Raw genomic sequence first — 13,833 nt, 5'->3', positions numbered from 1 at the left:
AGGAAAAGACATCTGAAAGTGCATTCAAATGTCACATCACACAAGTTGTCAAAGCGCTATCATATACATGAAATACCAAGTGAAAAATAATTTAACTTAATTTGAGAAGCCTTAATTATGTTCCCTCTCCAAACTCTTCCTCACGGACATCACAAAATGGGTTATTATTATTATCTTCTGTTTATGTTATAGAGAACTTTAAAGGCTAAAATAGTTAAACCTCTAGCTAGAAATGCTCTTTTCTCAGAAGTAATTTAATTCAGATCAACACACTTATAAGCATCCCAAGTCAGGAGAACACTTCCATATGTGTTTTTACAAAGCTTAAGCATATGCTGAGTCAAAAATTGGGTAAGTCTAAAATTTTTTTGTTTAGCACTAGATTTATTCAAACACTTCTGAATAAAGGAAACCCTTAGACTCTACCCTACTATGTCCCTTGAACTGATGTGCAGACATATCTCCCTTTTATTGTCATATTTTCACTCCCTTTGATAGCACAGTAAAAAATGAAAACGTTATCAAGTCCAAAAAAGAGTTTATGAAAGTTGTATGCGTAAAACAAATATTATTCTGTATTTTGAGAAATCCAAATAAAACCAAAGCAGATAACTCTTTTTCTCCAGTCCATGATCATAGACTTGTGATACCTCAATCCGTGATTGCAGAGCCTTAAAACAGCTCCATCTGAGACAGATCTTTCCACTGACTTTCTGAGGTAGCTTCATAATCAAAACAATTTTTCTCAACATTTCTCATTGGCTTTTTTCAGAGCACATAGATCATCCACCAAAGATGTGCTTGTCAGAGCCGCAGTGCAACAATGTCCTGAAACTTATGCTTAAATTTATGTATGCTGTCAATCTTACTGCTTTCAGTACAGTTACACATGTTCTGAGACATATTAATTCAACATTTTAATGGACCATTGAACAGTGACTATAATCACACTGTTTTCTTTAAATTCACTGCAGAGATTTAAATACAGTATGAGAATATTTTGAAAATACTCCATAAAACTTTTCCCATAGCCACACATTTAAAAGCAGACAATAACTTTACAAACAATTATTTTTGGAAAAATTCAGCCATTATTGAAACAGTATAGGAGGAATATTGGTATGCTATAGTACAGTGCTTGTGGTTATCAGTAAGATAGCTATGCAAAGAAGTATTTTCTAGTACTTTATACACTTTTATTTGAATGTATTTAGTTACAGCCACAGTTTGATTTCCTGGATGAGAGACCTAAAAGTCTAATCAGAAAATATGAAGCAAAAATTACAGAAAACCTTCTTCATTTTATTTTTCTTACCCAGCTACACTACTGATCATAGAGATACCATTGCTTTTGACTTACTGGTATAAGAAGTCCATAGTTCCAGCAAAGGATATAAACAGAAAAGTAGCATTGAGCAGTACACCATCTATCTTGCTTCAAATGAATACTACAGCACATAAATCAGTTAGATACAGATTATACTCTCTCTTGCTCAGATTCTAATAAACACATTCATAACACACACCAGTTATTTTCACTGGTGTGGGATGAAGGATACAACCATTATCAAAACATCATAACTTTGAGTCTACTATTTTTATAAAGATGCCCAAGTAGATTAAGTGGAACTACTCCATTTTGTATTCCTTAAAATGGAACATGGGGTCATTTATGACTGACTAGAGTCATAACCTCACTCTTTTTACATAGGACAAAAGATGATCCTTGATGATCTGCATTGCAGAATGTAGATTTCTTACTGAAATGCTTGAGTATCATTGAATGGTATTGTTTTTGTTAATAGAAAAGAGTTTGCCAAGATCTAGTGAGCATAAAAAGAGGAAATTAGACCTTAAACCTAAAGACAAATCAATGTTCAAAGAAGTAAACATAAATATTTATGCATCCTAACATCTGATTCTTCCATCAATCACATCACCTACTTGTCTTACTGTCTACAGTAAAGTAGTGAGAGAAATGGAATAAAATTTTCATAAGAAAAACTTCTGTTAAACTAAAGACATTCTGAGTTGTTGCTTACTGTTTAGGAAGTTTCAGTTTCATTTAGATGTCCTGAAGAAGATCATAACATTGCTTTTAATGTATGAGTTCTTAATTCTTTAAAGTTATAAGTATTAAATGGATCATTGAAATTAAAAGTTTAGAGAATGGACCAGATGACAAACTGCAACCTCTTAAATTGTCCCAGGCGTCAGTATAGTATATTGACATTGCATATTTGCATTATTGCAGTATGAGTTTTAATCTTATGTCATGAGCTATTATAATCTAGTGATTTTCAACTTGTTGTCCATGGGTCTTCTAAGTGTTTGTGAAAGATAACAGAAAAAAACCCATACATTATGAACAACACTATAGTAATTCCAGGGCACATCCCTACATTGACAGGGTTTAGGCATCCCCAGGGTTAAACATTGATTTTCAACCTTTTTTGAGGTCAAATGTTCCTTTTGAGTAACAGCAGGACTACCTGAGTCAACTTAAAGTTAAAAAAAAAAAAGTTATCTAAAGTTCAGATAAAATCCTAACCTGTACAGATAAAATTTATTCTCTTTAAAATCATGAAAGCAATATTTATTTCCTTTTCTATATTATACATTCTGTGAAAATCTTAAATACCAAAAAAGTGATCCCAAAAAACCCCAAATATATCTTACCGATGATAAAAAGAATCTCCACTGCAATGTCACTGACAGTTGTGCTTCGAGTTGTAGACAGCTCATCATGGCCAATAAAGCAAACATTGTAAGGTACAGTCACAGCAACATAAAACGTTGCCAGTAAAATAAGCCAGTCCCAGCCAGCTTTAAAAGTGCTAAAATGCAACAATATGAATTTCGATTTTTTTGCATCTGAAACTTTGTATTCTGGAAATGCTGGTTTATCTACAAAAACATTCTGAAAAAGAGAGAAAAAAATGAAATAAGACAAAATAATAATTCGATCATACAGATGCATTTCTTCCAATACAGTCATTTTTTTTTTTTAAAAAAAAAGGCATAATGAAATATGACATATTCATTTGCAGGCAAGAACTAATGCTATTTTTTTTTCTAATGTAATCCTCGCACTTATTTAGACAGATGGGTCTGTTGATGGAATAACTTTTGTGAATGTTGGGGCATGAAGAGGATTAATAAGGAACAGATTAAATAGAATGAAGAGGGGACTGAATCCGGCAAACTGTTTCTTCCTCTGTTGGGTGAATTCTGACTGAAGAACAATGTTTTTCTGCTGGACAGATAGATTAAAGCTTTGTATATATGAGGACACAGTACAGCAAACAGGAATAAACACATAGAAAGGAATAGATGGTGCTGAAGACAAAACATCCTTCCTATACATATTTTAGAGCTATGAGGATGTTGTTTCAGACTAACTCTAGCCTGGTCCTGTAGACTGCACAGCTGTTAATACTTGGAGCACCTCTCTTGGGTTAGTTTCGTCTGAGGGAATCTAGTTCATATGCCTGAAACTGCAATGAAGCAAAGTACAATTACTAGGAATAACATCTTGATTCTCTTTAAAGTTGCACTCCTAATCTAAACTAAAAGACTAATGTAAACCCATAGTAACATGGCTCCAGATCTGACTACATTCACTGTTAGACTATACCGAGTTTTGTCATGTGTCTTGAGTCTTTGTCATCTAACCAGCAAAGGTCTTTGCAACAAATACATCAGTTTAGGCATCTGTTTCATAAATTCTTATCTTTCATCTTTCAGAGTTTTAACTGAAATACCTACCCTCCTGAAAAGCAACATATGGTACATGAACTGTCTTGTATTATTTACTAACAAAATTCTTGCTTGCTGTCATTGTGCTCATGGTTAATGCTGTTCCAGTAATGAAGAGCCTCATAAAACAATATTGTGTATTCAGCAAGCTAAGATTACTTCTGATCTTGAAATTTTTCACTATGAATATAAAAAGACAACAACTGCATGACTACAGACTTAATTACATTTGCCTTGCGTGTCACAGACATTCTGTTTGTGTGTTTCTTTTGAAATACTGATGTTCTTGTCTTCTCCATTCTTAGTTCTCATTCATGGATTTTAGGGGCTGAATTCTCCCTGTTGTTAATGTCAGGCCATTTTTAATCACAGAGAAGAAAATGTTCCTCTTATGACTTCCAATTCATAGCTCTAAAAATCTAGGCACTAAAGGTAGTAAATTAGTCTGACAACAAACGTTTTAAACTAGTATAATATCGTCTGCACTAGGATTTTGACAGTGCAGAAAAGTCACCAAAAGCTATGTGAAATTCATGCTCTTAAAAAATATTGCTGTGCTATGGAAATATTACTGGAACACTTGGTTATATTTTGCAGATTTCTTGGGTTAATTTTCACACTTTTTCAGTATTTAATATTTTAAAATATTTTTAGTTTTCAGCCTTTTTTTAATTTTTAACATTTACGTTCAACAGAAGCAACTGTATGCCCTTTGAGGCACATACCAGCTGTGTATTTTCATGTCCTTAATCTATATAAAGTTTTTTCTTCTTTTAATTTCTGAAGTAATAATGTCTAGGAAGATGTATCTGCACTGCTGCTTAATTTTGGCAACCAATAAAAGGAACATGTCTAGTAGAAGATCATGTTTTCATGGCCTTCATGATCTATATCCTTTGGCTACTTTTTCCATTGTTTGTCCTTCATCCTCCCCCCTAAATGTAAAAATACCCCAAAAAACCTAGTTCTTTCTCCTGAGAATATTTCTTTAGAGGTCTTTCTGTTGCTATATTTTTGTCTTTGTCTGTTGTTTCATTTGGTTTTTGCAATATTCACAGAGTGTTTTATGAACTTACTTATTAGTTATAGTTACTAGGGGAACACAGAAGTAATTTAAAGAAAGAAACATTGCTACTTCAATTAGGAAATTAAAAGATAAATTTATTCACATGAAAAGTTCCCTACATGAAATGTGACCTATCGGAGCTCACACAGCATAAAGATTTTCGAATAGAGTAATACTTTGAGTTTCTTCAATATTTTTTTGGCAACCAGTAATTATTGAAATGAAATAATTTGGATGGTAAGGTAAAATGGAACCTAAAATTAAGTTTTGAGAAATTTTATAATGTGGCTTTCCTGGCATTAAATAAATGTCTGTTTACAGTATGGCTAAATGCACTGCCTTGGTATATGAAGTGTAACAAATACCACAGTAAGCAGAACTGCACTTAAGTGAACTGCACTTTACTTCTTTTGTTACCGTAAAATTATGACCAGAACATTTCTCAGGTACTCAGTGACCTTTTACAGTACTTTAAAGACAGAAAAAAATGAGAATGCAAAGAGTACATTTTTGAAAAAGAGAAGAATTACACATACATTATTAATTTTTAATTTGTTCTTCTCTCTTCTTTGTAGATGTCCAGAGATATGATAAAAGACAGCTCTACTACGTCTTCGTGCTGACTCAAAATGTGACCCCGCTCTTCCTCTTCCTTTCCATTTTTCTGCAGAACAGAAGTCGGAGTTCATTAAATATCAGGAAATGGCACTTGAACCTTTGGGAGCTGAACTACTGACATTTTAGACTTCGGTAGAAATAGGGCTAGATGTGAAGATTATACACATCTTTTCTTCGTTTTGCTTAATATTTTGCAGTTAAGAAAACAAATTCATTCTCCTGAAGGGCAAACAAAAAAAATCATTGTAAAGTTTTAGTTGTCAAATGCTTTCACGCAACTCAGAAGCAATTAATTACAACATATGATTTCATAGATAAGAAAAATGTACTCTTTACTGTTTCAGAAAATGAAATAGTGATTACTGACCAGAGGCAAGCACGGCTGTGAGTAACTACTTCAAATTTCTTTAAGGTGTTCCTAATTTATTTTATTTCAGGGAAGGAAAGAAAAAAAACCCCATCTCTTGTAAGATACTTTTTAAAAACAAAGAATCTGGCTTGTACTAGGCTTCCGTTAATCAGAATATGATAATTTGCAAGCTTACTCATTAGTAATATCCAGTTCTTATGTTTGTGTGTTTAGATTTCTTTTCCCACCACATGATCACTGGCATAGTCGCTTGACACATTCCTTGGTGACATGAAATCCCTTAAGATTAGAGAATGAACACTGTTTTGGAAAGGTTTGTGGGTTTTCCCTCCATTCAGATGTCTGTAATTGTCAATCATGGGATTAAATCTTGTTCTTGCTTATACAGCAGTAAATTCAAAGTAACTTCAGTGACTCTGATGGAATTACAGTGAATTGATGCCAGGATAAATGAAAGCAGGCATTTTGTGATGTGTCAGGATGAAGAAAAAAGGAATTATGAGAATAAAGGAAAAGCTGTCAGTCAAACAGGTTTAATTAAAGTCAATGCATACAAATTAAGGGGGGGGGGAAACTCCAACCAATTAGCAGAGACAGAAATTAACAAGAAGCAAAATAGATGTATCCTGAAACCTGCTGAGAAAAGCAAGAAAGACTTGAATTTTATAAGACTGATGTATTTTTGGCTCTACGACACAAAACCATACAGAACAAAAAGTGTAGGAAGCTAAACTTTTCAAACTTCTCAGTGAGGAATGTTTCATGTAATTCATGCAAAACCCTCTCCAGTTGAGGATTCTTTATATGTCAGTAAGGAGGACAAGGGGAAAAAAACAAGAAAAAAAAAAAACAAGGAGGAAGGAAAAAATGTTGCTTTGCAAAACCAAACAGCTACTCAAAAGCTGGAGAAGGTAGATGGAGAAGTTCCATATGTCCCCATCTCCATCTTGGGTGCCCGCATGTGATTAAAAAATCTACAATGCATACAGGTGCCAGTTACAACAAAGAAAGGTAAAACAAAAGGGACTATTTCAGAAAATACACAACTAAATGAACATTTTTTTTTTAATTTTTTATCTCTCAATCATTTAACCATTTAAAACTCAAACTAAATTTTAAAAGTGTTCTTAAATTCTGGATTAAAGTAGAGTCCTTATCTGTTTCTCTGAGAAAAAAAAATTATTTCAAGTCTATCAAATCATGTCTCCACTGTAGTGCTGGACAGCTGTAATAGTCTAGTTTTGTCATATGAGTTTGAAATTCTCTTTAAAACTATTTACAGGCCTCTCTTTCTTCCCTTTCTCACCCTAAACGGCCATGTTGTATGAGCCCATTCAGTTCACTCTACTGTGCCTCAAAGTAGTCAATGAAAAATGCTTCAGATCTGCTGGGGCAGGCTGAGAAACTGGGCAAATACCTTTCCCAAGTTTCTGGCCAGCAACACTTTCAGGACTCTTTAGTTAAAGGCTTCATCCTCCTTCATCCTCTAATACCTCTCCATGGTATCAGCCTACAAGGCACAAGATAGTCCATCCTGGTAGGTGGCAGATACAACAGCCTATGTGATGTGTTGTGAGACCCACTCAGAACCGTGTTGCAAAAGGCAAGCACAGTGCCTTCAGATGGAGTTTTCTTTGAGTACTTTCAGCACCCCCAGCAATACAAGGCTCTTCTGTGTCAAAGTGGAGCTCTCTACCTCTGGTCAAACCTGAGAGCCTTCTCTTTACCTATCCTAGATCTCCCATGTCTTTTTAAAGATATACTTGTAGTAGTTCCCTTTTCCAGAATAACATGCAACATTCAAGATATGGATACACAATTGCCTGATACAGTAGTGTAACAATGTCTTCAATTTTTTTCTTAATAACCCCTAACCTCAGATTTGCCTTTTGCTAACATGCTGGTCACTGAGTTGAAAGCTATCCATAAGGCCATCTCTTCCTAGAACTGCAATAATTACTATGGAGACAGTCAATGTACATATATTCAGTTAAAGTTGTTTCTGTTTTTCCTATACATTTATTGACATTGATTTTTCGTTTTCTGTCCACTCTTTAAATAAAAACAATTTCTTTATAAGACTTTAAATTTTGGGTGCCAGTGGCCCAATAATGCTTTCTTTTAGATGAATCTCATCTCTCCTACATAGGTTTAGTATTCCAAACATTAAGAATTCTGTACTCATTAACCTGCTCAGGCTGTGGGGCTTGATTTGACACTTAGAATCATACTAGTTGTGTATTTGCACAGCAAGTGACTTCCATCACATGCTAATTTGACTATTTGCAAAGGACTAATGCCACCTCTGTGTTAATATTGGAAGTCACTCAACTCCTAGAGACAGCAAAGCATGGTTAAAAAAGGGAAGTGTGACATTCATTATGAATTAATAATATTTTTCTTTTTAAACAGAAATGGTAAAGATATTTTATTGTAGTTATTAGCTGTGAAAAACATGCGAGTTGCCTGTGCAGATAAGATGCCATCAGACAATGCCAACACTGAAGCATCTGTAAATTGCTTATAACAGATATCAGTGAATGACATTTTTGACTTCTGCTTTCTGATCTTCCCCATGCCTTTAGGAAAAGGGGCAATCCTGATCCTTAGTAAACTTTGCTCGCCAGGTATGCCTTGGTATGTGTGTGATTACTGTCTGTAACCTTCATTCTTTTCCTGTCATTCTCAGTTTACAGATCACTATTCTGAAGGAGATAGTTTATTTTTTATAAACATCCAGCTGTTTCTTTCTGGTTCTTAAAAAAATTTAGATATGTGACAGACTTGCTTTTGTCTTTCTATGGCTGATCTTAGCAAAAAGATACAATAGTAAACCGAGCCACAAGCAGAAAGTAATTTCAAATACATCTATTTTATTTTTGCCCTATGCTAAAATAAAAAAGATTTTTAATGTCCCCAAATACTGTGAGAAATCATTGCTCTAAAAAAAACCCCTCAGATTTGGGGCTTTATGTCCTGGCAGTTCTATACATCCTTTCCTGAGTGATGATAATCCCGCACAAAATAGCTCTTTAAAAGGATGCTTTGCAATTGTTTTAACTCCTCTTTTCTTTGGTCAGAAAAGTGGTAATGCATTTTTTAACTCTTCTTGCTGTCCTTCTATGTTGTTTTTTTTTCTTTCAAATGAGATTAGGTAGAGCACCACAACCATCACACATGATAATCTCAGAAGTCTTTTTTAAGCAAAGAAACTAACACCACCACCTCTTTGGTAATCTTAACATTAGTCTCATAACAGCTTAAGGCTTCTTGCAATCTTGTAAGGGAAGGTTGCAGTAAAAAAAGCACAATCAGACACAAACACCTTTGTAACTGTTGACTTTTCTGTTTGTGTTTTTGTAAGAACATGAGGCATCAATCTTCCTCTTAAAGTCGATAGAAAGTGGAGGTATAACTGTCTTCTTGTGCCTTTGGAAAAAAAAAAAAAGTCTACTCTTTAGGTATAAATCTACTTCTTAGGTATAAATCAGAAAAATAAAACCCAGCAACTTCCAATAAGCTCTTCTAGATATTTACTGCCCTAGCAATGCAAAAGAACTGTAAACTCAGCTTTGCTGACCGAATTAAAACAAAATCTATGTCTACTCTCCTTCAAAGCATATCAGCAGTCAGAGCATAGCATTGGATATAGTCCAGAATGCTTTATGGTTTATAATGTTCTCTTTCCCCAGATAAAGTATGATACATTTAAATCCTTAAAATATAAAGTGTTTAATCATCAAATGGGAGATAAAAGTCATACCGTTCCTTCAGTCATGAAGTTCAGGTGGTAACAAATAGAAGATATGACAAGCTCTTCCTGAGGCAGAGCCGGACCTGAAGGAAGAGTACTCAACACATGATCAAGGGAACCCATTGCAGCCTGCCTGCTCCGGAGGATCTTCCTTCTCAGGACAGCTGAGAGGGTGACAGGAACCATCTCATGGCCCATGAACTCTTCCACAGGCACGAGCAGGCTGCAACTGAATAGTACCCTGTTCTTGTTCTACGTCTCCAGCCCTGTGCTTGGCTGCAATTGCACACGTATAGGAGCTTCCTTGGAAAGTAAATCCATCACATAAAAGCAGAACCACCATAATCTTCTTGTGCTGTGGACTCAGCCTGTCTACACGGAGTAACTCTGATGTGGTCCAAAAGCATTGCGCTTACTCCATAGCAGGCAAGCTGTGGTATGAGAGAGACCATGAAATGCATTTCTTTCCAAACATTAAAATAAGCTAACCTGCTCTGGCCAGAAAGGTTCTATATTATCAGCAAAAAAAGTCTCAGCCTTGGTATTTTTCCTCATTTTTCAGAGCATTAATTTGTATCCCTTTGAAAGAACTGTCTGCACTTTTTCCTCAGGTTATGCATTATCACAACAGAATATGCATTAATTAAAACCACTACCTAGATTTCCCTTTGGTGTGATTAAATGCCCAACATGCACTTCTACAGAATTATCTCCCAGTCTGATCATGGATCATTACTACAGAAAGTTTTCTATAAAAGTGTGTATGGATGTAAAAGAAAAAAAATAATACCTAGCATTTAATTCATATTACACAGCAAAATCCAAGAGATTTAATTGTTTTTACTTAAGCAATCATAAAGCTAGAGAACGAATAAAAGCAACCAGCACACCTCAAATCTAACCCAGAATACAATATACTGACAATGTGTGAATGGGGTAGAGAGGAATGAGGAAAAGTAGTCTGAGAGTTTAGTCCTGGAAACACATGCACACCTGAGTAAGTTTGTTCACAGAAAATAGTCCTATAAAAAACCAATGGGACAGAGTTATCCTAAATGCTGTAGGGCTGCAGACTTGGACCGCTTAGCAGTATTTGTGCAATTTTTTCACTCCTTTGAGTACAGTAGCCATTGAAAAGATTGATTTCACCACTAGGGACAAGACCATAACTGATCGCTGCTTTTTTACATCTTCACAACCACATTAGCTCCATGCTTAACGTTATATTCCAGTCCAGCTATTTGGTTGCCACTGTCTTGTTTGCTTGCCAGATGGGGCTGTTTAGCTTAGAGTAAGATTGATTCAGACATGCTGACTGACAATATAAATATAACACAATATAAATATGACCATCTCAAGTCATGACAGCAAATCTGACTGTCCACATGGGCAAAAACAAGACAGATAGTATAGAGATAGCTATCTTTAAACACTTTGCAAGGAAGAGTTCCGAAGAAAAGCAGTGAGTTATATCAAATGGCTCCAGATTTACATGCACAGTCAACTCTACAGTGCCTGCTATCTGGAAAAATTATATTTTTTAGGTTTATTTAATAGTCTAGTGTACACTTCTATAAATAGTTTTGCATAAAATAATGAGATTACTTCTTCTTAGCCCTTCTGAGGTCCAGGAGCAAGTACAAGGAATAAATAGATAAAATTTGTATTCTAATAATATTTTACTCAGAGGACTGGATAAGTTGACAGAGTAGTTAAGGACATTTTAATTTATTTCATTGTTTACAAAGCTAAAGTCAAGCATGAGATGAAATGGCAGGTAATGCCAGCTCCCACTTAATAAAATTTGTCATAGAAATAATATATTTCAGAATATATGAACAAATATCGTTCTGAATATATGAACTAGATTTTCTTTTGACCACCACCACCAAAAAAAAAAGTAGAAGAGGACAAATGGACTTTCTCCATTGCTAAGAAGTATCCAGATATGGACAGACTTGAAGTGATCCATGATGATGCTCCATGTACACACTGGAGCACTGTGAAAAGTGGTAGTAACCAGGCTAACACTGTGACTTCAAACTACTGCCAGTTGGCCCTCAAAACACAGAGTGGAATGTTCATATACCTTCATGATCTCTCCTACTGCTGTATTCTGCAATCAGGCAGGGAAATAAACAGCCTCCATTTTCTTTCCTGTCCATTTCTCTAGGGTGTCATAATCCAGCTGCTCCGCCCAATCGCACAGTGAGATGTTATCTGGGATATCTTATAAGTACTGACCTGTTCCTTTTTGATCCTAGGTTCAATAAACCATTTATTAAAGAATCTCTGATTATCTCTCAAGAAATGAGATTTTCAGATTATGAAAGTGACTGGTCATAAACCAAAACTGTTTTACTACCTTCATTATACAAGTAGGATGGACAGTTGGCAGTTGCAAAACTGTCTTGCTAGGCAAAACTCCTCTGTAATGGGTGCTATTTGCTGAGTCTTTATAGGGCCTCAGAGTTGCTCTGAGGAGCTACAGGATGAACTACATTCAGTATAACTGCAATTACAAGTGAGTTCTGCAAATGGTCCAAGTTCCTTTATTTGTGTTTCTAAACACAAAGTACATACGCAATATGCATTCTAGTCCTCATTGTCTCTTAAGTAATAAAACACAAGATGCAAGGCTGTGTCTAGGCCTGTGAAAGTCTTTAAATGCATTTCTTCCTTTTCAGACTTTTTTCTACAGAAATGACAAATTCATGTACAAAGGTTTGCAAACCCTCTACCACCTCAAAAAATTCCTCCTTCTGCCCCTTCTAAAGAACCTCAAAAAACCACCTATGACACACACAACTCTGTAGAGCTTTTTTAATTGGCAACTCACATACTAAACATATTCCCTGTTTCTTGCATGCTTTCTGTTCTCAGTCTTACATGGTTGAGCTAGCAAACTCTAAAAGGAAAATCTGAAGATATTTTCCACTAAGTCTGTCATCAACCTATTCTAACTAACGGAAAAGCATCCAAATGAAAAACAAAACAAAACAAACAACTCCAAACAAACAACTTCCCCCATCTATACTTTGATATCTTGGTTTCTAAGGAGAATCTAGAGGTGATTGGATGAGTTTATCTAGGAACTGGTGAGTCAATGAACTATTTGGTTGCTAATACGTATATTCTCTCTCCCTTCCAGGACATCCCAGAATACAGTCTGCTCCCCTGCATTTGCTCAAGAATCAGAGTTTGCTTTTCTTTTTCTCATTTTCACTCCATATGTACCACAAAGGACACTTTCCCCTCACCTCCAGAACATAATCCTGTGCCTCTCTGAGAGCTGCCGATGTGGAAGTGCCACTCATATTTAACACTTGGTGAAAGCTAAAGAAATGGCCATAAAAATTGATACATCTCTAGAGGTCAAAGGCTCAAATGCAAGTTATTTGTGTAAAGGGGAGAGAAAGGGCATCTATGTGCTCACATGTCTCTGCAGGAACAGGGAGTAGAAAGACAACTCTGTTTTTGTCCCCTAAATGTTTACACTCTCATGCACTGACCAGGAGGAAAGCATGACGACATGCCGTCTTTACTGAGGGCAGAAGAGACACAAACCTTTCCTGCTTTGATGGTCAGCTGGGAGTAAAGTAGTCCTAGAGAAGATGTAACTGAGTCATTGCAAAATAAAGGCTTCCCCAATACATGATTCCTTTGGGCAGTGGAAAAGTTGGGGTAAAACTATGCTTCTATCCCACGTCCTCCATTGACAGAACTGCATGGTGCTCCATGCATCCTGAAACAGTGTTATCTGCTTTGAATACTGTACATGTAGGTGACTGTATGCCCCCTTCTCAGTACCCTGCCTCCTGGCAGGCATAAGGAGCTTTAAAATGAAAAGTTGTGCCCTAAATAATCACTGCTGTAGCTTAAGCAATCATGAAGCAGCCGAGACAGCAATTAAGTGGAATGAATCAAAATGCAAATTGCAGAATTTTGTAGAAGAAGAGCCCATCCCTGCGCCCACAGATATTTTTAACATAAAAATCTGGAATGCAAAATGCTTGGCACATGGTATTTCACTTCTGGCACACTTAAAAGAACAATCTCTCCCTCCAACAAATAATGCATAATCAAAATAAATCTGTTTTCTTGGAAATTCATGTAGACCTGAAGACTGATAAGCCAGAAAAAGCTAGCCAGTTAAACCATAACACTGCAGCTTAGTTTAATCCATGGAGGGAAAGGGTGTAGTCCAGCTTTTAATTCACGTTATTACTAAGGTAAAAGCATCTTTGCCAACAGGCAGGCCAACCT

General features: G+C 35.7%; 1 protein-coding gene across 2 annotated transcripts in view; it reads right to left on the bottom strand.

The window, feature by feature from the left end:
• The window catches only part of KCNH8 (potassium voltage-gated channel subfamily H member 8), a 186,787-nt gene that overhangs the window by 91,585 nt on the left and 81,369 nt on the right, over nt 1-13,833 (bottom strand). For both annotated transcript variants that reach the window (XM_086741568.1, XM_086741569.1), the window contains exons 4-5: nt 5,362-5,489; nt 2,680-2,920 (exon numbers count right to left, since the gene is read on the bottom strand). In XM_086741568.1, the coding sequence (XP_086597694.1) occupies nt 2,680-2,920; nt 5,362-5,489 (369 nt within the window). The remainder of the gene's footprint in view (nt 1-2,679; nt 2,921-5,361; nt 5,490-13,833) is intronic.

This window comes from Chlamydotis macqueenii, chromosome 2 (genome assembly GCF_036417535.1).
Source record: "Chlamydotis macqueenii isolate bChlMac1 chromosome 2, bChlMac1.mat, whole genome shotgun sequence".
NCBI lineage: Eukaryota > Metazoa > Chordata > Aves > Otidiformes > Otididae > Chlamydotis > Chlamydotis macqueenii.
This window is presented reverse-complemented; position numbering and strand designations above follow the sequence as displayed.